A 24,683-nucleotide genomic window follows, 5' to 3' on the forward strand; every position below is an offset into this window, starting at 1 on the left:
ATCATGACCTGAGCCGAAGGCAGTCGCTCAACCAACTGAGCCACCCAGGTGCCCTCAAATTTCTTTTCTAAATGAAAGCAGCTGCTACACTTTCAGGCAGTATTTCCTAAGACTTATCTTTAAATTTTGAATTATCTTCAATTCGTTCGAGAAGTTGCTTATTTGTTAATTTAGAAACAGTCCTCTATTTTCTTCCCTGTATGCGTATGTATTTGCAAATATGGCATTTACAAAATAAATTACTCCTTTAAGTTATTGGAACACTTCTCAGTTTTCCATAACAAGGTCTGGGATTCCCTGATTTAAGTCCCCTTTTCTGCTTTGCTTTGGTGAGATAACAAACTAGTATTTGTATTTAATTAAGCAAGCCCAGCTGTCTCGATTTCACAGTTGTTTCAGCCGCTTTAATTTTGTCTGCGTGCCTTTTGAGCGTTTTGGGGTGGGAGGGGCGGCGACCGACGGGGCTTGGGCAAAGCCTGGATACCGCTCAGAGAAGCAGCTGCGACGACGTTAACTTGCAGACCACACAGGAGCGAGAACGGCCAGAGTCCGGAGACACCACGAGCTCGCTCACCCCGGGGCCAGACCCTGCACTCGCCTCGGAGCAGCCGCCCCATCTCGCGCACGCGCAACCGCACCGCCGCGGCTCCCGCCGTCTCCGGGGGCCTTTTCCCTGGCCGGCGCGGAGCTGTCCGCGGCGGCGCCTGACCCGGTTGAAGGGTTATTGTGAGGACAGGCTGCCCTGGCTCTGTTTTCCCTGTCGTGTTGTCGCCGGCCAGGAAGGAGGGACATGATAGAGTGTCGCAGAGGGAGGATCGTGGCCGAGAGCAGAGGCCCCTGTAGCGATGGGCGTTTGGGCCTGCAGGCAGTGCAGGAGGCGCTCCGAAGAGGGTCTTCTCTGGCAGCCGGCTGTGAGCGGGAGGCCTGAGCCCGGAGCCTTGGCGGCCGTGCAAGTTCCAGGGGACTGAGGCGAGGCGGTATGGAGGAGCTCGACGGCGAGCCGACCGTCACTGTAAGGGCACCCGCAACAGTCTTGCCTTCGCGGTCCGATGATTGTGTCTGCGTAGTCACTGTAGGCTTGTCTACCTCCCGCGAGGCTCCTGGCTCCCTCCCCAGCTCAGTTGCCACGGTTCGGAGGTCCCATTAGCTAGGTGCCCGTGTTTGGGTCGCAGTAGTGGTCGCTAGGTTTCTACTCTTTTTTGTATATTCAGAAATGCCTGGCTCGGAGGCCTCCCTCCTCACTCCATCCCTCACCCTCTCTTGTCTTCCCGACTTTCCCATCCCACTTCCCTCGCTTTTCCTGTTGGACTAGTGCTCTAGTGAGCGGGCTCCGACCAAGCAGAGGTCGAAGGAGCTTTTGTCTTCCGCAGATCTAAGCTTCATATCGCAACACCGTGAGCTTGGGTTCTGCTGCTTGTGCCGTGCTGGCCCAAGATTTACTAAAAGTATTCTCGGAGACTTCTTGTTCTTATTGCTCTGTTTGCTTTCAGTTCTGTCTGGACTTTCAAGAGAGTGTCAAATGTGAATGATCTATAATGTTCGTAAAGAGATTCGTGGCTTTTAGATACGAGATACCTACCGATCCTCCTACCTGGAAAACTCTTTTTCTCTCCGGTTTATCTCCTCATTTTTCAAATGCAAGAACCACACCCTCTTTCTCAGGAAAGCTTTCCCTTACCTCCCTGACTAGGGCAAATATTTCTGTCCATTATTGGCTTGTTCTGCACCTCCCAGCTCTTAGTAAGTTGTAAGCTTCACTAAACTGCAGGTTGCCTGATCGTATATTTATTGCTTTTGAGAAAGTTGAGATGCCTGCAGTTTTCAGCTAAATCCATCAGATGGAAAAGCAGTGTTTGACAAAAGCAGAGATTAAAGATGAGGGTCATTTCAAAGCCAACTGGACAAAATGAGACATGAGATCGTAAATAGCAGTTAATGTGGGTTGTTACTCTATAAAACTTACTACTGTAGAGTGTTAATTTTTTAAGACCTGTATGAATTACTTTAAATATTATGTATCAAGGACTGTGTCAGTGTCAGTGAGAAGAAAAATTAGAATATCAGAATCACTGGAACTTTTTCAAACTACACATCATCTTGCCTTTCCCTCCTTCATTTATGTCAGAATCTTTCGATGGGGGCATCTTTCCAGTAACCTGCACAACCCTGGGGAGTCACTACTTTGATATTGAGCCATAAAATCTTTAAAAAAAAATTAAAAAATAATATTTTTTGAAGAACAAAAGTTTAATTTTGATGAAGTCCCAATTTATAAATTGTTCTGTAGTTTGTGCTTTTTGTGTCCTATCTTTGCTTACATTAAGATCAAAAAGATTTTCTACTATGCTTTTCAAATTTTACAGCTTTTTCTCTACATTTGTGTCTAAGTTTTATATTGTCTATGGTGTGAGGTTTATTTTTTGCTTATGGATACCCATTTGCTTCAGTACCACTGTGTATAACACTTCCCTCTTGCGTGGCCTATTCATCCATTAAGAGTCTGCTAAAACATCCTCTTTTGTGTTTATCTCTGCCTTAGCATTTCTCCACTTTTTTTTTTTTTTTTAAAGATTTTATTTATTTATTTGACAGACAGAGATAAGGAGAGCAGGAACACAAGCAGGGGGAGTGGGAGAGGGAGAAGCAGGCCTCCCACCGAGCAGGGAGCCCAATGCGGGGCTCGATCCCAGGACCCTGGGATCGTGACCTGAGCCGAAGGCAGATGCCCAATGACTGAGCCACCCAGGCACCCCTCCACTTTTCTTACTGCCTTTTTTTTATTGGACTTCCTCAGTAGACTGCTAGCTTTTGGAGGGCAGAAACTGTATCATACATTGTTGTATTTCTAGAGCACAGTACAGAAAAAGGCTTACTAGACATTGCTTAGTAGTTAAATGACTGCATTAGCCCTTCCTAAGAACTGACTGCACTTGTCTTGAGACCAGATTACTTCCAGCCAAATTTATTCTCTGCCAAAAATATTTATGGAGTGCCAACTTTGTGCCAGGGTCTCTTCTAGGCAGTGAATGAGAATCCCGGAATCCCCTGCCCTTGTGAGCTTTTATCTATTTACAGGGCAAGGTAATAACCATGTAGGACAGTCATTTCAGGCACTGAGAAATGCTGTTGCAGTCATATGAGAGTTGGTGGCTTGGGTTAGACTGGTAGACATGTAAGTGGTTGGATTCAGGCTTATTTAAGAGTAGAACAGGATTTACTGATTGGACAAAGGTGGTAAGGGAAAGAGAAGAATCAAAAGATTACTCCTAACAGTTGGGGAAGGCTTTATCCCAGTGGGGGAATGGAATGAGACTTGGAGATGAGCATCAAGAGTCCTTTTTTGGTTCTGATGTTATGGATATAGCTCTAGAGGTTAGGTAACCTATAAAGGTGTGGATTAGGTAGTTGGATATATGAGGCTGAGACTCAAAGGGGTTGATCTGAGTTGGAGAGAAAAATTGAGAGTCCTCATCAGAGATGGGACAGAAGCCATGGTATTGGAGGGCTCCTTTTAGTAAGTAACAGTTCATTTTATTTTTTATTTATTTATTTATTTTAAGATTTTATTTATTTGACAGAGAGACACAGCGAGAAAGGGAACACAAGCAGGGGGAGTGGGAGAGGGAGAAGCAGGCTTCCCACCAAGCAGGGAGCCCGATGCGGGGCTCCATCCCAGGACCCTGGGATCATGACCTGAGCCGAAGGCAGACGCTTAACGACTGAGCCACCCAGTGCCCCAACAGTTCATTTTTTTTAAAGATATATTTATTTATTCATGAGAGAGAGAGGCAGAGGCAGAGAAAGAACCGATTTGGTGGAACTCGATTCCAGGACCCCGGGATCACAACCTGAGCTGAAGGCAGACGCTTAACCAACTAAGCCAACCAGGCACCCCAGACAGTTCGATTTCTTTTCTATTTTTTAAAAATTCCCTTTTTCTGAACTATAGATCGTTAAATTACAATATAGTAATTGATTAAGGATACCTCTCCTTTTTATCAACACTTGCAAAGTGGCAGGCTGAGTTGAGGTGCCCAGGAAAGCTCGCTTGCTTATTCAGGGTTTAACAGACTGGGCTGACCTCAGCCACACTGAGCTGTATACATAGATTAGCACTTAACTTTCATGGCCACTTATTTCTAGGGTTCTACTTGGAAATCATTTGAAAGCAAAGCCTTTAGTAAAAATAACAGTGTCTGTGCCCTTTTTTTAAAAATTTTTTTTAACTAGTTGATTCCAGGAGTGAATTCAAAGAAGCAAATGTGTTTTGACTGGGGTCCAGGGGAGATGCTGGTGTGTGAAACCTCCTTCAACAAAAAAGGTAGGTTTTATTTTATTTTTTTTCTTCCAGGTTATCCATCTTGGCACATTTGGTTGTTTTTCTCCTTTATTCTCTCAGATTTAACTAACTGAGGCAAGAAACAGTTGAACTTACTTTGTACCATTTTCATTTTTGAACCTTTAGCTGTTTAATATTTTCATTAATTTATGGGATCTGGAAGATGTTGAATCCAGGAAAAAAATTAATAATCTTTGTGGTGTTCCTTTGTATTTAAAAATTTCAGGTTTTTTCCCTTTCTTGTCCAGAATGACTAAATTCCCTTCACAGCAGCCCCCTTACCTTGAAACTGCAGCTCTCATAGCCCTTACTTTTGTAGTATTATGAACTTGATGAATTCTGTTAGCTGTTGATATAAAGCACAAAAGATCTGGAGAGGGAAATGACTCTTCCTTTTTCTCTAAGCTCCTTCAGGTTTTGGACATGGATCTTTTCTTTCTGTTACAGACTCCTCTAGTAGCAAGATAAAACTAAATTTTGACATTTGATTTTGCTTTCTCCATTTCAAGAGGAGTCTCAGGAAATGTTGAAGATATTTTCTTGCAAATCTTTGATAGGTTCTTTATCCAAATGTGGAGGTTTTCCTCTTTTATAAAGAGGGGATTGCTCTAATGGAAGTCTTATAATTTTGGCAAATCATGTGGTGTGCAGTTCATGCAATTTTGAAGTGATGTAGTTAAAAATTTTTTTCAAAGTAGTTTTTCTTGATTTTATCATTAACAATTGTACCTGATGTTGCCAAAAGTTTATGGGATATTTTAGTATTAAAGATCTCAAGCTTGGGGTGCCTGGGTGGCTCAGTCAGTTAAGCATCTGCCTTCAGCTCAGGTCCTGATCCCAGGGTCCTGGGATTGAGTCCCGCATCAGGCTTCCTGCTTCAAGGGGGGGGAGCCTGCTTCTCCTTCTGCCACTGCCTCTCTGTCTCTGTCTCTCATGAATAAATAAATAAAATCTTAAAAAAAAAAAAAGATCTCAAGCTTGGCAGAGCTCTAGAAGCTGCCAAAGGGACAATTGCTTAGAAGAGAACTTTCTTTGAATATGTCTGCCCTCTTTTCATACTTAATGGGAAAGCTTATCAGGATTTTTAGTTTGTCCTTGATTGTTGGAAACATGAGATTTTCTGTTTGTTTATGTCTATTGAAATCTCATTAGAGACAAGCCATTGAACATCATCACAGCTTGTTCAAGAAGCTGTTATATAAGAAATTTCCACAAGTTGCTGGTTTATAATTTATCATTATAGAGCCTTTTTATCACTGTTGCAAAATAGTTTAGGCAACTCTTGATTCTTTGTTTTAGGGGTAATGGCAGTACAAAGTAATATAGAAATATTATTTATTTGAATTTGAGGTTATATAAAATTTTGGCTGTAGGTTTCTTTTTTCTTTTAGATTATTTATTTATTTATTTTTTTTTTAAAGGTTTTATTTATATGAGAGAGAGAGTGCGAGAGCACGCATAAGCAGGGGAGGGGCAAAGGAAAGAGGGAGAAGCAGGCTTCCCGCTGAGCAGGGAGCCCGATGCAGGGCTCGATCCCAGGACCCTGGGATCATGACCTGAGCTGAAGGCAGACGCTTAACGACTGAGCCACCCAGGCGTCCCAGATTATTTATTTATTAGAGAGCGAGAGTGTGCGTGCACCAGCAGGGGGCAGGGGCCAAGGGAGAGGGAGAAGCAGACTCCCTACTGAGCAGGGAGCCCAACATAGGGCTCTATCCCAAGACTCTGAGATCATGACCTGAGCTGAAGGCAGACGCTTAACTGACTGAACCACCCAGGAGGCCCTCAGCTGTAGGTTTATCTTATGTATTGAGTTATACATAGGCTAATATTGACTTTAATGTTTTTCAGCATATTTCAGTTGATGGAATCAAAAGGTAGTTCCAAAATAAGATCAAGTCACATGTTGGGCCTAGAGCTTTTATTTTTTTAAAAGATTTTATTTTTAAGTAATAGCTACACCCAATGTGGGGCTCAAACTCACATCCCTGTGGTAAAGAGTTGCAGTCTCTACCCATTGAGCCAGCCAGGCACCCCAGACCTAGAGCTTACTTTAAAAAAATAAAAGAAAAAGTAAATTAATTTTAAAAAATAAATGATAATTCATACTTTTTTTTTTTTTTGGATAGAGAGCAGGCACGCGAGTGGGGAGTTGGGGGCAGAGGGAGAGGGAGAGAGAAAATCTTAAGCAGGCTCCATGCCCAGTGTAGAGGCTTACGCGGGGCTTGATCTCATGACTCTGAGATCATGACCTGAGCCAAAATCAAGAGTTGGATGCTTGGGCGCCTGGGTGGCTGAGTTGTTAAGCGTCTGCCTTTGGCTCAGGTCATGATCCCAGGGTCCTGGGAGCTAGTCCCACATCGGGCTCTCTGCTCTGTGGGAAGCCTGCTTCTCCCTCTCCCACTCCCCCTGCTTGTGTTCCCTCTCTTGCTGTGTCTCTCTCTGTCAAATAAATAAAATCTTAAAAAAAAAAAAAAAGTTTAGGGTGCCTGGGTGGCTCAGTCGGTTAAGTGTCTGCCTTTGGCTCAGGTCATGATCCCAGGATCCTGGGATCAAGTCCCGAATTGGGCTTCCTGCTCAGCAGGGAGTCCGCTTCTCCCTCTGCTGTTCCCCCTGCTTGTGATCTCTCTCTCTCTCTCTCTCGAATAAATAAATAAAATCTTAAAAAAAGTTTAAAGTGAGTTCTTGTATGAGGGTAGTGGTGATTGATGTTAAATTTTTTCTGTTTTAGAAAAATCAGAGACCGAGCCAGGCTGCCCCTTTATCTATATCATCCGAAAGGATATAGATGTTTACTCTCAGATCTTGAGAAAACTCTTCAATGAATCCCATGGAATCTTTGTGGGCCTCCAGAGAATTGAAGAAGAGTTGACTGGAAAATCCAGAAAAGCTCAGTAAGTAGGCTGCTGATAGGTGCTGAAGTCCACAAGTAAATTGTGAAAACCAAATGAAATGCATTGTTGTCCTTTTTTTTTCCTTAAGATTTTATTTATTTATTTGGGGAGGGGGAGCGAGCACAGGGGTGGGGGGGAGGGGTAGAGGGAGAGGGAGAAGGGGACTCCCTGCTGAGCAGGGAACCCAATGTGATGCGGCGCAGGGCTCCATTTCAGTACCCTAGGATCCTGACCTGAGCTGAAGACAGACGCTTAGCCAACTATGCCACGCAGGCGCCCCTAGAACTGTTTTTCTTGCTAAAGATTGCGTCTTAGTAACTAAACAAATTGCTTTCTTGTGGATATTTGTTTAGTTTCGTCATTTCCTTTTTTATTTATTTATTTATTTATTTGAGAGAGAGAGAGAGAGAGAGAGAAACAGCATGAGAGGGGAGAGGGTCAGAGGGAGAAGCAGGTTCCCCGCTGAGCTGGGAGCCCGATGTGGGACTCGATCCCAGGACCCCAGGATCATGACCTGAGCCCAAGGCAGTCGCTTAACCAACTGAGCCACCCAGGCGCCCCTCGTCATTTCCTTTTTTAAAGACTTTATTTTGAACTAATTTTGGACTTAAGGAAAAGGTACAAAAATAATAGATTCCTGCATATTCCTCACCCAGCTTTGTTACGTTAATATCTACATAACCATGTTATTGTTACTTAAACCAGGAAACTTACATCAATGCATTATGATTCAAGACTTCATTTGAATTTCACCAGTTGAAAAACTAAGGTCCTTTTTTCTCCTCTACAACTCAGGTTGCATTTACTCTTTAATGACCTTGACACTTTTTTTTTTTTTTTTTTTTTAAGATTTTATTTATTTATTTAATTGACAGAGAGAGAGAGAGACAGCGAGAGAGGGAACACAAGCAGGGGGAGTGGGAGAGGGAGAAGCAGGCTTCCCGCGGAGCAGGGAGCCCGATGCGGGGCTCGATCCCAGGACCCTGGGATCATGACCTGAGCCGAAGGCAGTCGCTTAACCGACTGAGCCACCCAGGCGCCCCGACCTTGACACTTTTGAAAAATATTGACCAATTATTTTGGTGATTATCCGTCCATTTGGGTTTCTCTGATGTTTTCTCATGATTGGAGAAAAGTTACATTTTTTTTTTTTTTTAATTTTTTTTAAAGATTTTATTTATTTATTTGAGAGAGAGAGAATGAGAGACAGAATGCATGAGAGGGAGGAGGGTCAGAGGGAGAAGCAGACTCCCTGCTGAGCAGGGAGCCCGATGCGGGACTCGATCCTGGGACTCCAGGATCATGACCTGAGCCGAAGGCAGTCGCTTAACCAACTGAGCCACCCAGGCGCCCAAAGTTACATTTTTTTTAAGGTTATTCATTTTTAGTAAGAATACCACAGAACTGGTATGATGTGTCCTCAGTATGTCATATCATGGGGTTCATGATGTTGATGTTTTATACTGGTTTTGTTGACCTTGATCACTTGGTTAATGTGGTTTCTATTGGGTTTCTTCACTATAAAGTTACTGTCTTTCCCTTTGTAACTAGTAAGTATTTGGAGCAGAAACTTTGAGATTATGCAAATCCTATTTCTCCTTAAATTTTCAACCACTAGTTTTAGTGTCCATCAGTGGATCTCATCTGCAACAATTAATATCAGTATGGATTCATGGATATTTATTTTACCCCCTGGGTTATCTCATGTGTTACTTATTTTGATGCTCAAGTTGTTCCAGCTTTGGCTGTTAGGAACTCCTTCAGGTTGGTTCCTGTCTTTGAGCAAGCTCCTATCTTCTATTGAGAACTTCCTTGCTTTTTGTCACCACAAGATGCAGCAGGCTTATCTTGTATGTCATTTCATTTTTTGTAGATTGGTCCGAGTGAGTAAGAACTACCGATCAGTCATAAGGGCATGTATGGAGGAAATGCACCAGGTTGCAAGTAAGGATTTTATGTGTGTACATGTGATAGTAATTGAAATGTTTATCTGGCTGTAAATACTGCAAGGTAGAATCTATTTGACTTTCCAGTTTAAAACTCTTACTTCCTGTCTTACATAATTCTTTTTTTTTTTTTACAAATTCTTTTTTTTTTTTTTTTTTAAGATTTTATTTATTTATTTGACAGAGAGAGACACAGCAACAGAGGGAACACAAGCAGGGGGTAGTGGGAGAAGGAGAAGCAGGCGTCCCGCAGAGCAGGGAGCCCGATGCGGGGCTCGATCCCAGAACCCTGGGATCATGACCGGAGCTGAAGGCAGACGCTTAACGACTGAGCCACCCAGGCGCCCCTGTCTTACATAATTCTTAATTTTTTGGCAGTTTTCTTTTTTTTTTAAAGATTTTGTTTATTTGACAGAGAGACAGCCAGAGAGGGAGCACAAGCAGGGGGAGTGGGAGAGGGAGAAGCAGGCTTCCCACCGAGCAGGGAGCCCGATGTCGGGCTTGATCCCAGGACCCTGGGATCATGACCTGAGCCGAAGGCAGACGCTTAACGACTGAGCCACCCAGGCGCTTCTTTTGGCAGTTTTCTTGAGTACATTTTTCTTTTTTCTTTTTTTTTAAGATTTTATTTATTTGACAGAGAGAGACACAGCGAGAGAGGGAACACAAGAGGGGGGAGTGGGAGAGGGAGAAGCACGCTTCCCGCGGAGCAGGGAGCCTGATGTGGGGCTCGATCCCAGGACCCTGGGACCATGACCTGAGCCGAAGGCAGAGGCTTAACGACTGAGCCACCCAGGCACCCCTTGAGTACATTTTTCAAGTTAGAGCGTATTGAGTCGACAGGTGTGAGACTAAGGGCCAAATTAACAATCTTTGAAAATCACATTCTTGGTTCTTTAACCTTGGTGATTTCTCTTTTCTTTCTTTCTTTCTTTTTCTTTCTTTCTTTCATTTATTTAGAGAGAGCATGTGTGAGTATTGAGGGAGGGGCAGAGGGAGAGAGAGTCTTAGACTCTGTGCTGATCGCAGAGCCTGACTTGGAGCCTGAACTAAAGATCCTGAGATCATGACCTGAGCTGAAACCAAGAGTTGTTCACTTAACCAACTGTGCCACCCAAGCACCCCTAACCTTGGTGATTTAAAGTCACCATAACCTGATGGTCTCTGTTTGCAGTTTGCAGTTGAAAGTGTCACTTGTAACTTGAGGGTGTTGGGTTTGCAAATCATTTATCTGCAACAAAGAGATATTAAGCATTTTTAAAAAATCTATAGTGAAGGGGTGCCTGGGTGGCTCAGTCAGTTAAGCATCCGACTCTTGGTTTCGGCTCAGGTCATGATCTCAGGATTGTGAGATTAAGCCTTACATCGGGCTGAGTGTGAGCCTGCTTAAGATTCTCTCTTCCTCTGCTCCCAACCCCGCCCCCCCACCATATGCACTCTTAAAAAATAAAAATCTGTAGTGAAAATGGGTGGTCATTAGCGGAAACAAAGGCATAAGCCAAAGAACCTGGTATATGAAGGTATAACTATGAGACTAAAAGTTTCATTACTCACTTAAAATGTTTGTGTGTTGTTAGTTGCTGCTAAAGATCCAGCCAGTGGTCGCCAGTTCAGCAGCCAGGTAAGGGGGGCCACCTTTGTTGTCCAGCTGGCACCATTATGTCCTTCTGCGTCCTTAGCACCCACCTAGGGTGACTTTGCAATCATTATTTTTGTTGTTGTTTGTTTTGTTTTTTAAAGATTTGAGAGAGAGAGAGAGAGTCTGAGCAGGGGGAGGGGAAGGGGGAGGGGGGGAGAGAGAGAATCTCCAGCAGGCTCCCAGCTGAACAGTGAGCCCGATGAGCTAGATGCAGGGCTTGATCCCACGACTCTAATATCATGACCTGATCTGAAATCAGGAGTCGGACACAACCTACCTGAGCCACCCAGCTGCCCCACAATCATTGTTTTTGCAGAAGTCTTTTCTTTCCAGCTAGATAGACAACTCTTTGGGGGTGGTAAGGATCATCTTGAACTTCCTGGTGCCCCCTTCAAGGCCATAGCACATGGAAGACAAGGGTGTGCTTGATAAGTACTTGTATGAGTTTCTAGTTTCTTTTTTTTTTTTTTCTATTTTATTTATTTATTTGAGAGAGAGATCGAGAGAGCACAAGCAGGGGGAGGGGCAGAAGGAGAAATGGACTCCCCGCTGAGTAGGAAGTCTGATACGGGGCTCGATCCCAGGACCCTGGGATCGTGACCTGAGCCGAAGGCAGATGCTTAACCGACAGAGCCACGCGGGTGCCCTGAGTTTCCAGTTCTTATGGGAAATGTCAATCCTAACCACATAGTGTCACCTGAGATAGCTGAACTTTTGGAATCACTAATTATTTTTATAAACTGTACTCAGCTCATGAACCCAGTATTTTTACTGAGTTGTTTACTTTAGTTGGAGCTGGAAGATGAGTGAAAGAATTCTCTCTATTCGGTAGAATGTTGACAGTGTTCAGACTCCGTAGTGAATAGGGCCTAGTGCACTGTGTCTGTTGCGGTCTAGTGCACAGTCAGCAAAGCATTTGTTTTCCCTTATGAATAAGGTAGTCTGTGTTTGTGTATGAAAGGATGATGGGGAAGAGGAGACTGCATGTTCCTAAGGGCAGGGTCCAGACCTGATGTATTTTTGGGTCTTATATTGGGTTTGACTTTTAATAGACTTTCTTAAACTTTAGTCCCTTGAATATCAACTTCACAGTTTTTTCTGTATCTGTAGAATTTTTAATATTATTTACTGAATATTTTTCTAAGAATCATCTCCCATTTACTTAGAGCCTCTTTCTAAATCAAAATATTCATGAAGACCTTGGGCGTGATGAGCTAATTATATTCTTCTATAATGTACATTAAACTAAAACAAGAACCATTAAAATAAAAAAAAATGTTAGTCTGCCTACCACCCCCTAAAATTCACTCACTGGCTTCCCTGTGGGAAACCCTGCCATAGGAATATTCAGTAATTGTTGAGTTAATAATGAATGAATGTCATATGATTCAAGTCCTGCTTCTTCATTCCTTTGCTCTAAGAGAAATGTCAGGAATGTTTTCAGTTAAAACTTTGTCTCCATTTCTTCCTTAGGTCTCCATTTTGTCAGCAGTGGAGCTCATTTGGAACCTTTGTGAGATTCTTTTTATTGAAGTAGCCCCAGGTGAGCATGGAATCACCCCTTCACAACATCAAAGGTGTCCCCCTGCCCTTTCCTCTGTCTTTCCTGCGTGTTGTGATGAGCGAGCGCTTTATTGCCAAGGATGCTCTTTTCCTCACTTTTCATCAGTGTAATCAGTAGAAAGCTGTACATAACACCAAGGAAGTCTGCCATTTTGTCAGATACTACAAAAAATAGTGAGAAAGAATGTCTTCTGAAAACCTAAGATGTTGGTCAGGTGACCCCTGAAAAACACCAGGAAAGCATACTGGACTAGTGTGTGACAGGGGTGGTCAAGATTCATATGGTGGACTGGTCAAGCTTAAGAGTTTTTGGAAAGTCAGGGGAGAGGCATGGAATGGGTTCTCCCTCCCAGCCTCAAAGAACCAACTCTGTCCACTCCTTGATCTCAGACTTCAGGCCTCCAGAAATGTGCAATAATAAATGTTGGTTGTTTAGAATTAAAAATAAAAATTAAAAGAAAGGAAAAATGTTTTAGGGATGTGAGGAGGGATTAGATGGTGGGAGGCAAAGTCACTGGGAGAATTCTGTCTACAGTGATTGGGGAGGGGGCAGCCCTACATGTGAACTGTCCACTCTGAATTATTCCATGTTCTTGAACTAAATTGTGGTCGGTATGGTATCCTGGCATGAGTGGGCTCTCTATGGACGTGCTGCAGGCTTTTTTTCATTCTCTTGATGGTTTATGTTTGCTGTTATCCATAAATGAGTGTTAATAATCTCTGTGCAGTCATAGGTTTTTACTCATACTCCCGCTAAAGCCCTAAGCAATGTGAAATTAAAATTAGTTGTTTCTATGTTTACCTCCTCCAGTATATTTTGAGGGCTGTTGCTATGTTTTTAGCATACCTAGCACCTAGTCAGTAGCAATCCCTAAGTGGCCATTCCTTACATAGCCATAGAGTACTGCATAGTCATGAAGAATTGGGGGTGGAGGGGGAGGGGAGATTCAGCCCTTTCAAAAATTCATGAAAGGTGGAGCTGCCTGGCTCAGAGGAACTATTCGTAAAGGTCCATTTGCTAGTCCAGTCGTTTACCTAGGACCATATGGGTGCCCACCTAAGTGGGATAAACTACTTCCTATATAGCCATCTTGTTTGCCCTACATTTTCTGTCTGTACATTGGGAAAGTGGAATTTGCTGCAGATGAAACTGAGGTTTTTGTGTGTAACAAGAGTCTTTCCTCCCAGCCGGCCCTCTCCTTCTTCACCTCCTTGACTGGGTCCGACTGCATGTGTGTGAAGTGGACAGTTTGTTGGCAGATGTCCTGGGCAGTGAGAATCCAAGCAAACATGAGAGCTTCTGGAAGTTGGTAAGCATCTCCTGCAGGCCGGGCCTTCCTGCCTTCTACCTCATGGTCTGTTTTTCCCAGTGCTTGCAGGCGGGCCTGAGGATTGCCTGCTGAGCCTGCTCACGCTCGGACTGGCTCCTTGGGTCTGATTATGGAGATGCTCTTAGATCTTTTCTTCCCTGCTCCACAGGAGAGTTTAGAACTAAGTTGTTTTATAAGAAAAGTAATGCTTTGTAGACTTTCCAGTGAGCAGGGACATTTAATTTCTTTGTGAATCTAAGGAAGAGAAGACGTGATAAAACTGTTTGATAGAAGCTGGAGGGGGTAGGAGATTAAATGAGCAGGAGGGGTTTTGAGGTGATAGAAATGTTCTAAAACTGGATTGTAGTGATGGTGCACAACTCTGTAAACTCACTACTTAAATAGATGAATGTTTATGGTGTATAAATTATAGCTCCGTATAGCTATTAAAAACAAAAAGATTGATGATCCTGGAGTCATTTTGGATTATCAGTTTGGAAGTCAGCATGTGTATTGGGGTTGTGACTGTGTGTGGGTGGGTAGATACGTATGTATTCTGTACCTACTGACCTGTGACCCAATTGGTAGGGACTGGGGAGAAGAGTGCTAGTTAACCTGAATAATGGAAAGTTGATTAGACTATAAAATCTGGAATTCCAGTAAAGAATTATAGTCTTTGATGCTATTTCTGGGCGTTTTGTTGCTGGGAGATCTGTGCAAGTGAGGGGAGAGTCTTTGTTCAGGAAGTATTGGGCCCAGATTTTGAGTCTCTGATTCATTCACTGAGTATTTATCGAGTGCTCCTGTTTGCAAGGCAGTGAGGAAACAACCATGACCAAAGTGGGCAAAGATTACTGCCCTTAGGAAGTTTACATCCTGGGTGGGGAGACAGGAAATAAACGCAGCAACAAGTAAAATATGTAGCATGCCTAACAGGGAGGCACTGTGGTATGGAGAGCAGTAAAGCCAAGCTGGGGAATTGGCAATTCTAGAGCTGGGGAATCAAGGAAGGCCTCCCTCATGAGGTGATGTGGGGGGAGGGGCACTGGGCCAAAGGAAGGGAAAGTGTTGTAGACAGTGAGACCTGCAAACGCTCTCACCTGGAGGCTCAGTGGGATCAGGAGCAGCGTGAGCAAGGGCAGGAGTTGGGGAGGTAAGGGCAGAGTCACAGGGTCAGATCGGAGGGGTCCCTGGACTGTCCTAAGGACTTTAACTTTGAGAGAGGCGGTAGAGCAGAGTGGTGAGACATGGTCTGCAGTGCCAGACTGCCAGAGTTAGCATCCCAGTTCTGCCTCTTTCTAGCTGTGGGGCCTTAAATGTGTTACTTAACAGCCTTTAGTTTCTTTTTCTGTATAGTGCAGATAATAATAAGATTATGTTTAAAATTATGATTAGGGCGCTTGGGTGGCTCAGTCAGTTAAGCCTGATTTCAGCTCAGGTCATGATCTGGGGGTCCTGGAATTAAGTCTCACGTCAGGTCTCCCCATTCGTGCTCCTCCCTCTCCCTCTCCTTCTGCCCCTCGCCCCACTCGTGCTCTCTCTCAAATAAATGAAATCTTGAAAAAAAATTGTTATGATTAAAGGACATATATGTGTGTAAGCTAGTTGATGGACACAACCCCTGAGTCATATGGGGTGAGGGGGCATTAGAGAGCTGAGTATTCCCACTGTGATTGGATGTAGGTGTTCAAGGCTCTCTGGCTGCCCTACAAAGGATGGAGCAAGGGTGGAAGCAGAGACCAGTCTAGAGGCTATGGTACTAAACCAGGCAAAGATGGTGGTGACTTGGACAAGGATGGGTGCCGAACAGAGGAGGTGGTGAAAAGTGATTAGATTCTGGATGCAGTTTACGGATACCGTTGATGGGATTTGCTAATAGATTAGATGTGTGTTTGTAAGAAATAGGAGAATGTGGGAAGATCAGGTTGGTGAGTTGGAGGCAGCCGGGTGTTTACTTTTCGACATGCTACGTTTAAGATGCCCATGAGGTCCAAGTGGAGACACTGTGTCGGCAGTAAGGTATACAAGTCTGGAATCCAGAGAAGGAAGTGCAGGCTAGGGAGAAGTTGGGGATTTGTCAGCATATATATCTTTGGCTTTTTTGAGCATGACTTAGTACGGGAAAATGTTACTTTGTATGTTTTACGTATTTGTTAGCGTGTATATACTGTTGGTTGTCATTATTCATGACCGTTAAGGTCTATAAAGTTGTCTGGAACATTGTTATTACTGGTTACTGTAATACAGGATTCTTCCAGCCTCTGATCCCATTTTTGTCAGGCGATCAGTATATAACTTTGTTTTATGTATGGTTTTGCTTAGAGACACCTTATTTAGTATATACTATTGACTCATTAACATTGATCTGATGGCCAACAACACTGTAGTGCATGCCTGAATGAAGCTTATCTAACACACATTTTCTCCCTGTGGGCCATCATCCCTTCTTAGCACTTAGCACTTAGTATAGCACTTCAGCACTATGCTTGGGGCTCAGCAAAAAGCACCACAATACAAAAAAAGTGGCACTAGGTAGATCCTGAGAAAGACACTTGTTTAGTGTGAGAGTTGATACGAGAAGGTAGAGTGCCCCACCTTGTTCAACCTCAGCTGGGAACGTGCACATCAAGTGACTCAGTTTTTGCCACTCTGCACATGTCCACAAGTAATGAAAGTACCTCACGTATTGATTTTGGGGTTACAAATGTTAACAAGTAGGCAAATTCACAAATATGGAATCTCTGAATAAAGAGGGTTGACTATTTATATTGAGTGTATGTGTGTGTATGTATATTTATTTAAACTGAACCAATCTTTACTTGATGTACTATGTCATTTTCTGTTTTCTATTTCATTCATTCATTCATTCATTCCGTAAATTCTACATCCAGTGTGGAGCTTGAACTCATGACCTGAGATTAAGAGTTGCATGCTCTACCGACTGATCTAGCCAGGCGTCCACATTTCCTTTATTTTTTAAAAAGTTGGTTGCAATCTGTAATGGGTTACAACATGGCAGTTTGAAAAGCATGGTCCAGGTTAAAACCCTTAGACTAGGTGACTTAGATTACTGCTGGAGGGAGGGAACCATCACACTTCCATAAGGCTAGGAAGCCCAAGTGTGGATTGAAGAGACTGGCTTCCGGGCCTCTGTGAATTTCATGCTCTTGTGTGTCCTCCCAGGTGACCATCTTGGTACTACAGGGCCGGCTGGACGAGGCTCGGCAGATGCTCTCCAAGGAAGCCGACGCCAGCCCCTCCTCTGCAGGCATGTGCCGAATCCTAGGGGACCTGATGAGGACAATGCCCGTTCTCAGTGTATGTGGGAGCAGCCCTGCTCTGCTGGGTCACAAGAGAGGGGTTCGTTCATTAAGCACAAGGGGTTTCTATGGCGATGGCATCTCACTGTGTCTCTCCCCTTAGCCTGGTAACACCCAGACGCTGACAGAGCTGGAGCTGAAGTGGCAGCACTGGCATGAGGAATGTGAGCGTCACCTCCAGGACAGCACGTTTGCTGCCAGTCCTCACCTGGAGTCTCTCTGCAAGGTCTGTGGAAAGGAAGTCTAGGTTGGGGTCCAAGTTGGGGCTGTGACATCCAGCACAGCAACGGCAGGGACATGATCCTCTTTGGACAAGGCTATCCATCAGCTCTGCCAGGAAGGAAGAGCTTTCAGATCAGATGCTCTAGTTGAGATCAGGAGAGATTTTTTTGTTTTATTGTTTAGATTTTATTTATTTATTTGAGAGCACGCACAAGAGAGCATGAGTTGGGGGTGGGGGTTGGAGAGAGAGGGAGAAGCAGGCTTCTCGCGGAGCAGAGAGCCTGATGCAGGGCTCGATCCTAGGACCTCAGGATCATGACCTGAGCCAAAGGCAGGCGCTTCACCGACTGAGCCTCCCAGGCGCCCTGAGATCAGGAGAGTTAACAGAGAAGTTGGCTCTGGAACTGAGGTAAAAAATCTCTTTCCTTAGATCATGCTGGGAGATGAAGCTGCCTTGTTGGAGCAGAAGGAGCTTCTGAATAACTGGTATCATTTCCTAGTGACCCGGCTCCTGTACTCTCATCCCACAGTAAAACCCATTGACCTGCACCTCTATGCCCAGGTGAGCCTGAACTCCCAAGGGATGGTGGTGGGGAGTAGGAATCCTGTGGGCTAGGTCATTTTCAGTGTGCGGCCTCTTTGAGTTGAACCTCCCTGGAGAACAGGAAGGGTCTTCCCTTTGCCCCTCCCTCCTTCTTTTAAGTTTATTTTTTTTAGTAATCTCTACCCCAAACATGGGGCTCAAACTCAAGACTCTAGAGATCAAGAGTCGCACGTTTTTCCAGCGAGCCAGCCAGGTGCCCTTCCTTTGGCCCTTTTTGAAGGACCCCATCACCCTTCTCCAGGGTTCCCTACACAGCAGCCCTGCCTGCCCCCTTGAGTCTCTGCTTCCGTCTGGGAATTGAGTGGGTCACCACCTTTCCACAGTCCAGCCTTGACCTGTTTTTGGGAGGTGAGAGCAGCCCAGAACCCCTGGACAACATCTTGTTGGCAGCCTTTGAGTTTGACATCCACCAAGTGATCAAGGAATGCAGGTAGGAATTGCTGCGCCACCACCTTTTCTGTCTTTACGTGTGCAGTTCAGTGACACAAAGTATAGTCAGAGTGTTTTGCACCCGTCACCACCATCCTTTCTTAGAATGTCTTCTTCCTTCTTACTGGTGTCTTAACTTTCTTCCCACACACATGCTCCCCTCCTGAGCCACATGGAGGTAGATAATGGCTTCTCTCTGGACAAGCTTGGGGACCTTCCTGAGGCTTGAGGGCTACTGTATTTATAACAGTTTTCATTTCAGGGGTGTTTACTTGAACAACGTTGCAGTAAATTACTTTGATACTTATTTATTTATTTATTTATTTTTTAAAGATTTTATTTATTTGAGAGAGAGAATGAGAGAGAGAGCACAAGAGGGGGGAGCGGGAGAGGGAGAAGCAGACTCCCCGCTGAGCAGGGAGCCCGATGTGGGACTCGATCCCCAGACTCCAGGATCATGACCTGAGCCGAAGGCAGTCACTTAACCAACTGAGCCACCCAGGCGCCCTACTTTGATATTTAAAATCCAGAAAAAGCCAGCAAGCCTATTTCTTGGAACTTGATGGCTATGCAGACTGCCTTAAGGGAGAGCACTTCTCAGTAGTCTCACTCTCTAGTGAGCCACGGCCTGCTACCCCAGCAGGCTCCGGGCTGAGTCTGTTTAGAGCAGGGATTCTACACCACCCCTCTCCTCAAAAGGGTGTCTTGTCAGTGCATTGAACCTTCAGCAAGGCGGGAAAGGGAGCGTCAGACATAATGAATCAAAGGTACAGCTTGTCAGGAATTTCCGTATATAGTAAGTCAGACACAGTTTGGCGTCCCTTGTGCAGCCCGGACAAGTGGGTATTGCATTGAAGACTCCTGGAAGGGAGACTGTTGGGAACTACAGCAGACGGCCTTGCTCAGTATCGAATTCACTGACCTCTACTGGATCTTTTTCAGTAGATCTAGGCAATGGGAAGGGATCCCCTCCTGCTATGCTCCTCCTGTTTGAGCCAGAACAAAACCGGAGCTTGAAGAAAATGGTGCTAGATTTGGAGAAAGAAAACCAGGTTTTGTGTCCATATTTTCACAGATGTGTAGCTGGAGCTGGAAGATGACTTACGGAATCCAGCTGGTGGGGGGTGGGGCACCTACACAGAGTGGTTAGAGTAACTTACAAAGGTGCACACATACATGTTGTTATTTGGCTTTGTCATTATCTCTGCCTATAATTCGAAGTAATGGGCATTCCTAAATACACTGTCTGTTATAGCAGTGGGTTATTTCCACCAGGGCTTCCTTCATAAGCCACATCTGAATTTTTGGAAACAAATCAGATTTGAGCAAAACCAGGAGGAGGGATAACGAAAGGGGAAAGCACACTGTTCTCTGCAGTGACAGTAGAAAAAAGAGAGGGGTGCCAGTGAAGAAGAGTGACTTTCATGAATGCCACAGAAAATGGCATCACCCTCCTGCCAGTCACACATAAGGAAGGATCAGGCTCTCAGTCCCTTAGTCTGGGCATCTCTTTGTCCTGGCAAGCAGGAAGGGGTGTAAAGTATTTCCGTTTCCTGTAAATTTTGGAGCTTGGGTTTTCTTTCTTCCTTCCTTCCTTCTTTCCTTCCTTCCTTCTTTCTTCCTTTCTTCCTTTCCTTTCCCTTTCCCTTTCCCTTTCCTTTTCTTTCTTTCTTTCTTTCCTTTCTTGATTTTATTTATTTATTTGACAGAGAGAGAGAGAGAGAGAGCGAGAGCAGGAACACAAGCAGGGGGAGTGGGAGAGGGAGAAGCAGGCTTCCCGCCGAGCAGGGAGCCCGATGGGCTTGATCCCAGGACCCTGGGATCATGACCTGAGCCGAAGGCAGACGCCTAATGACTGAGCCACCCAGGTGCCCCAGAGCTTGGGTTTTCTGATCAGGAAGCTACTTCCTACTCTATTTTGAAAGTGGTACCGTAATGCAAGTCCTGGGACCTTATCTCAGGTATTGGAGGAAAGGCTGAAGTATTTTCAGAGAGAGTAGCAGAGTTTTAGAAATGTGCCCTCCTGGGTGGGGAAGGATTGGATTTGAGGTCTTGTGAGCACTTGGTTTCTCCTGAGTTATACCACTCAGACCCAAGCTGGGTTCCTGGGAAAGTGGTGAACATCTGGAATTGGGCCAGTGGGCTGGTGGTGTAGGGAAGTCTTGCTGCTTTCTTTGGGTATGATGTCAGTTGGGTTCATGACTACCTTGTAAAGGGGAACGAGGGGAATACTTTTTAAAGGTGCTACAAGGGAGGTTTTTTTTTTTTTTTTTTAAGATTTTGTGTATTTGATAGCACAAGTGGGGCAGTGGCAGGTGGGGTGAGAAGCAGGCTCCCCACTGAACAAGGAGCCCAGTGTGGGACTCGATCCCAGGACCACGGGATCATGACCTGAGCCAAAGGCAGAAGCCCAACCCACTGAGCCACCCAGGCGCCCTAGAAGGGAGATTTCTAAATGGGCACCTGGTGATCCCCATGTTAAGTCAGCCAGACCGTTTGGGGCAGAAGGGGCAGTGAAGCGTTCTGAAGTAGAGCATAGGCCATAGTTCATCAGCCCCTGCTGAAGGGCCACATGTTTGCCTGTTATCTCCACAGCTCAAAGGAGAAGTCGGGAATCCAAGTGTTCATCTTACCTGCCCCGCCGCCATCCCCGCAGCTTACAGCTTCCCCTAAAAGCCAGTTCTGTGCTATCTGGCAGAAGGAAACAGGGAGCTGGCACACAGGCACCGAGAGCTGAGCAACATGGCAGTTTTCTGGTGCCCTTGAGGTCCTCCCAAAATAATGAACTAGAAGGAAACAGGCTTCCTTCAAAAACTAAGAAGAGGTCCAGTTTAATGTTTTCCTGAATCTAGAATTTTCTTGCTGGAACTTTGGCCTGGCCCATAACTTTGGCTGCCGCGGGGCGCAGACAGACCTTCACACGCCATCTGCAGAAGGTCCACGGGCGCCCGAGCTCAGCTAGGCAGTGGTTGCTGTAGAGCCACCGAAGCGAGAGAGGAGTTGGGGTGAGGGGGCAGCGGTGGCTCCAGTGCAGGGCAGACAGTCCGTTGGAGAGCTACAGTCCTCCGGGTAGGACCTTCACCTGGCTGGTGTCCCTAGCTCCAGAGTTCTCTCTTTTCTAGCAGAGGCCATCCCAGAGCTGTTAGTTGAGCCTTCCTCAAACATCTTTGAATGATGGGGCTGTTTGCCTGGCCTACATAGAGCTTGCTTTTGGGGTTCTCCATCATAGTGTGAAGCTCCAAAATTTGTTGAGATTTATCTAGCTCTTCAGGGAGGGCGAATAGGCCTTGTTCAGCATAAGCTTGTCTTGGTCACTCGAGCTGTGTCATTAGCTCTCTGCCTTCGGTGGTCGCTGCCCTGCAGCCTTAGAGGCTGCCGTATCCCCTCAGGGAGGTGCTCGAGGGCTGCCAGACTGGGGCGTGCTGTCACTGGCTGGCTGTCTGGCCGTCACCGTCAGCATCAGTCTGAGTAACAGCAGCTGTGTAGGCCAGATGTTGTGGAACCCCTTAAGAGAGGACCTTACATCAGATTGGAAGGTGAGGGAAAAATTCTTGGAGGAGGCTCCATTCAAGTTGAGTCCTGAAAAGTTCAGCAAAGAAAGTTCAGCAAAGAACATCAGAAAAGATCATTTTAGGCAGAGAGAAAAGCATGGGGAAAGGCACAGGCAGGAAAGAAAGAAGGCCTGTTACCTGCTGAAGGAACTGCCAACGTCTCTTAGAACCGAAAGACTAAGGGAGGGCTTGAGGTGACAGAGATCAGAAAGGAGTCAGATTAACAAGGACCAGAAGCCCGTGTGACTCAAACTATATATCTTACATCTTCTTTATCCACTCATCAGTCGATGGACATTTGGGCTCTTTCCATAGTTTAGCTATTGTAGATAAGGCTGCAATAAACATTGGGGTGCATGTACCCCTTTGAATTAGTATTTTTGTATCCCTTGGGTAAATACTTAGTAGTGCAATTGCTGGGTCATAGGGTAGTTGTATTTTTTTTTTTTTTTAAGATTTTATTTATTTATTTGACAGCGAGAGAGGGAACACAAGCATGGGGAGTGGGAGAGGGAGAAGCAGGCTTCCTGCCGAGCAGAGAGCCCGATGTGGGGTTCGATCCCAGGATCCTGGGATCATGACCTGAGCCGAAGGCAGCCAATTAACAACTGAGCCACCCAAGTGCCCTGGGTAGTTGTATTTTTAACCTTTTTTTTTTGTAAGTAAGCTCTGTACCTGGTGGTGGGCTTGAACTTGAGACCCCGAGATCAAGAGTTGCGCACACTACTAACTAAGTCAGGCGCCCCTTCTATTTTTAACTTTCTGAGAAACATCCATACTGTTTTCCACAGTGGCTGCACCAGTTTGCATCCCCACCAACAGTGCACAAGGGTTCCCCTTTCCCCACATCTTTGCCAACATCTGTTGTTTGTGTTGTTGAGTTTAGCTGTTGTGACAGGTGTGAGCTGATAGTTCACTGTGGTTTTGATTTGCCAGTGTTTTCAGTGTTAAACCATATTTTCCTGCTTTCTGTCCCAGCAGCTTCCCCTCACGAGGCCCTAAGTGAGCTGGCCTATGCTTACCTCGAAGTTTGAGTCACACGGGCTTCATTCTGAAGTAGGAACAAGACAGAGTTTCTACTGCAGGGCCTTTACACTGGCTGTTGCCCCTATTTTGGGAGGGCTCCTTTTCCTTGTCTTCCTTTGTCCTCCCCTCCTCCTCCAGCCCTCTGTTCAAATAACTACTCTCTCTTGATTCATTTTCTATATGGAGCTTATTCTAGGAGGGTGGACTATCCATGTAGTGTATGTGGGAAGGCAACTTGTTTTTATGTCTTGTAGGTTTATTTTATTTTTTTCTTTTTTTAAAGCTTTTTATTTATTTGAGAGAGAGCAGAGTGAGCGAGAACACAAGTGGAGGGGAGAGGCAGAAGGAGAAACAGGCTCCCTGCTGAGCAGGGAGCCTTATGCGGGGCTCGATCCCAGGACCCTGGGATCATGACCTGAGCCGAAGACAGACGCTTAATTGACTGAGCCATCCAGGCGCCCTATATCTTGAAGGCTTATATTTGCTCACCTCATTTAATATTTTTCCCTAGGACCAGCCATTTTTTTTTAAAGCTTTTCTTTATTAGTTTAAAATGCACGTGCCTGAGAGCGGGGGGTGGGGGGGCAGAGGGAGAAGGAGAGAGAATCTCAAGCAGACTCCTTGCTGAATGTGGAGCCTGATGGGGGGATCAATCCCATGACCCTGAGATCATGACCTGAGCCCAAATCAAGAGTTGGATGCTTAACCAACTGAGCCACCCAGGCACCCCATGGGACTGGCCACTTTTGATTTTATCTGTTACTTTTTTTTTTTTTAAGATTTTATTTATCTATTGAAGAGAGAGCGCACAAGCAGGCGGAGCAGCAGGCAGAGAGAGAGGGAGAAGCAGGCTCTCCACCGAGCAGAGAGCCCCATGTGGGGCTCCATCCCGGGATCCTGGGATCACCACCAGAGCTGAAGGCAGACACTCAACCGACTGAGCCACCCAGGCGCCACTTATCTGTTGTTTTTGAATTTTTCATAACTTCAGTTTCTAAAGATGGCTTCAGAGTCTCAAAACACGGTACTGGCCATTTTAATTCCTCCACTTTGGCAATGAAGCTAAAGTTAAAACGGTGACTGACCAGTCACTGAGTAGCAGAACTGGATTTGAACCACTTTGCAGTGCTGCTAAAGCAGGTCCATGGTGCTCAGTAAGCAGTTTAGTAGGGGATTAGTTATATGTTAACCTCAATCTCAGATTTACTGATTTTTATATTTATAGAGTGCTATTCAAAGGAATCTTTTTTTGAAGATTTTATTTATCTGAGAGCGTAAGGGAGGGCACAAGTGGTGGGAGCACAAGTTGGGAGGGGCAGTGGAAGAGGGAGAAGCAGACTTCCCTCTTTGTAGGGAGCCCGATGTGGGGCTTGATTCCAGGACCCCGGGATCATGACCTGAGCCGAAGGTAGACGCTTAACCGACTGAGCCACCCAGGTGCCCCTAAAGGAATCTTTTTAAAGCAAATTTTATATCCATTTTCTCATTTTCTTTTTAAAATAGTGCAGCAGCTCCTGGGTGGCTCAGCGCCTGGGATCGAGCCCCATGTTGGGCTCTGTCTGCTCAGCAGGGAGCCTGGTTCTTTCTCTCCCTCTGCGTGCCGCTCTGCCTGCTTGTGTGCTCTCTTTGTCAAATGGATGAATAAAATCTTAATAAATAAATAAATAATAAATAAAACAGTCCAGGTAGGCAAAAGTTAAAATTACTTACATTTTTTAGATGAAAGGGATAGAGAGGTAGGGACTGACTGAAACTGTGGTCTCAAGGACCATTTGTGGTACCTTTTTTGTTAAACCACTGTCTAGTTGGTCATGATCCCAGGACCCTGGGATCGAGTCCC

At 45.2% G+C, this 24,683-nt stretch overlaps 1 protein-coding gene across 3 annotated transcripts in view; it reads left to right on the plus strand.

Annotated features, from left to right (window-relative positions):
* The first annotated feature begins 741 nt into the window (after positions 1 to 741).
* NUP85 (nucleoporin 85) overlaps positions 742 to 24,683 on the plus strand; it is a 32,133-nt gene continuing 8,191 nt past the window's right edge. The window contains exons 1-11 of one of the 3 annotated variants that reach the window (XM_036088690.2): positions 742 to 1,012; positions 4,231 to 4,321; positions 7,071 to 7,233; positions 9,107 to 9,177; positions 10,757 to 10,800; positions 12,292 to 12,361; positions 13,570 to 13,691; positions 16,875 to 17,009; positions 17,115 to 17,237; positions 17,664 to 17,795; positions 18,161 to 18,267. In XM_036088690.2, the coding sequence (XP_035944583.1) occupies positions 980 to 1,012; positions 4,231 to 4,321; positions 7,071 to 7,233; positions 9,107 to 9,177; positions 10,757 to 10,800; positions 12,292 to 12,361; positions 13,570 to 13,691; positions 16,875 to 17,009; positions 17,115 to 17,237; positions 17,664 to 17,795; positions 18,161 to 18,267 (1,091 nt within the window). In that variant the 5' untranslated portion in view covers positions 742 to 979. The remainder of the gene's footprint in view (positions 1,013 to 4,230; positions 4,322 to 7,070; positions 7,234 to 9,106; positions 9,178 to 10,756; positions 10,801 to 12,291; positions 12,362 to 13,569; positions 13,692 to 16,874; positions 17,010 to 17,114; positions 17,238 to 17,663; positions 17,796 to 18,160; positions 18,268 to 24,683) is intronic. The other 2 variants (XM_078066061.1, XM_078066062.1) reach the window with 2 other exon arrangements.

The sequence above is a fragment of the Halichoerus grypus genome, chromosome 2 (assembly GCF_964656455.1).
Source record: "Halichoerus grypus chromosome 2, mHalGry1.hap1.1, whole genome shotgun sequence".
Lineage (NCBI taxonomy): Eukaryota > Metazoa > Chordata > Mammalia > Carnivora > Phocidae > Halichoerus > Halichoerus grypus.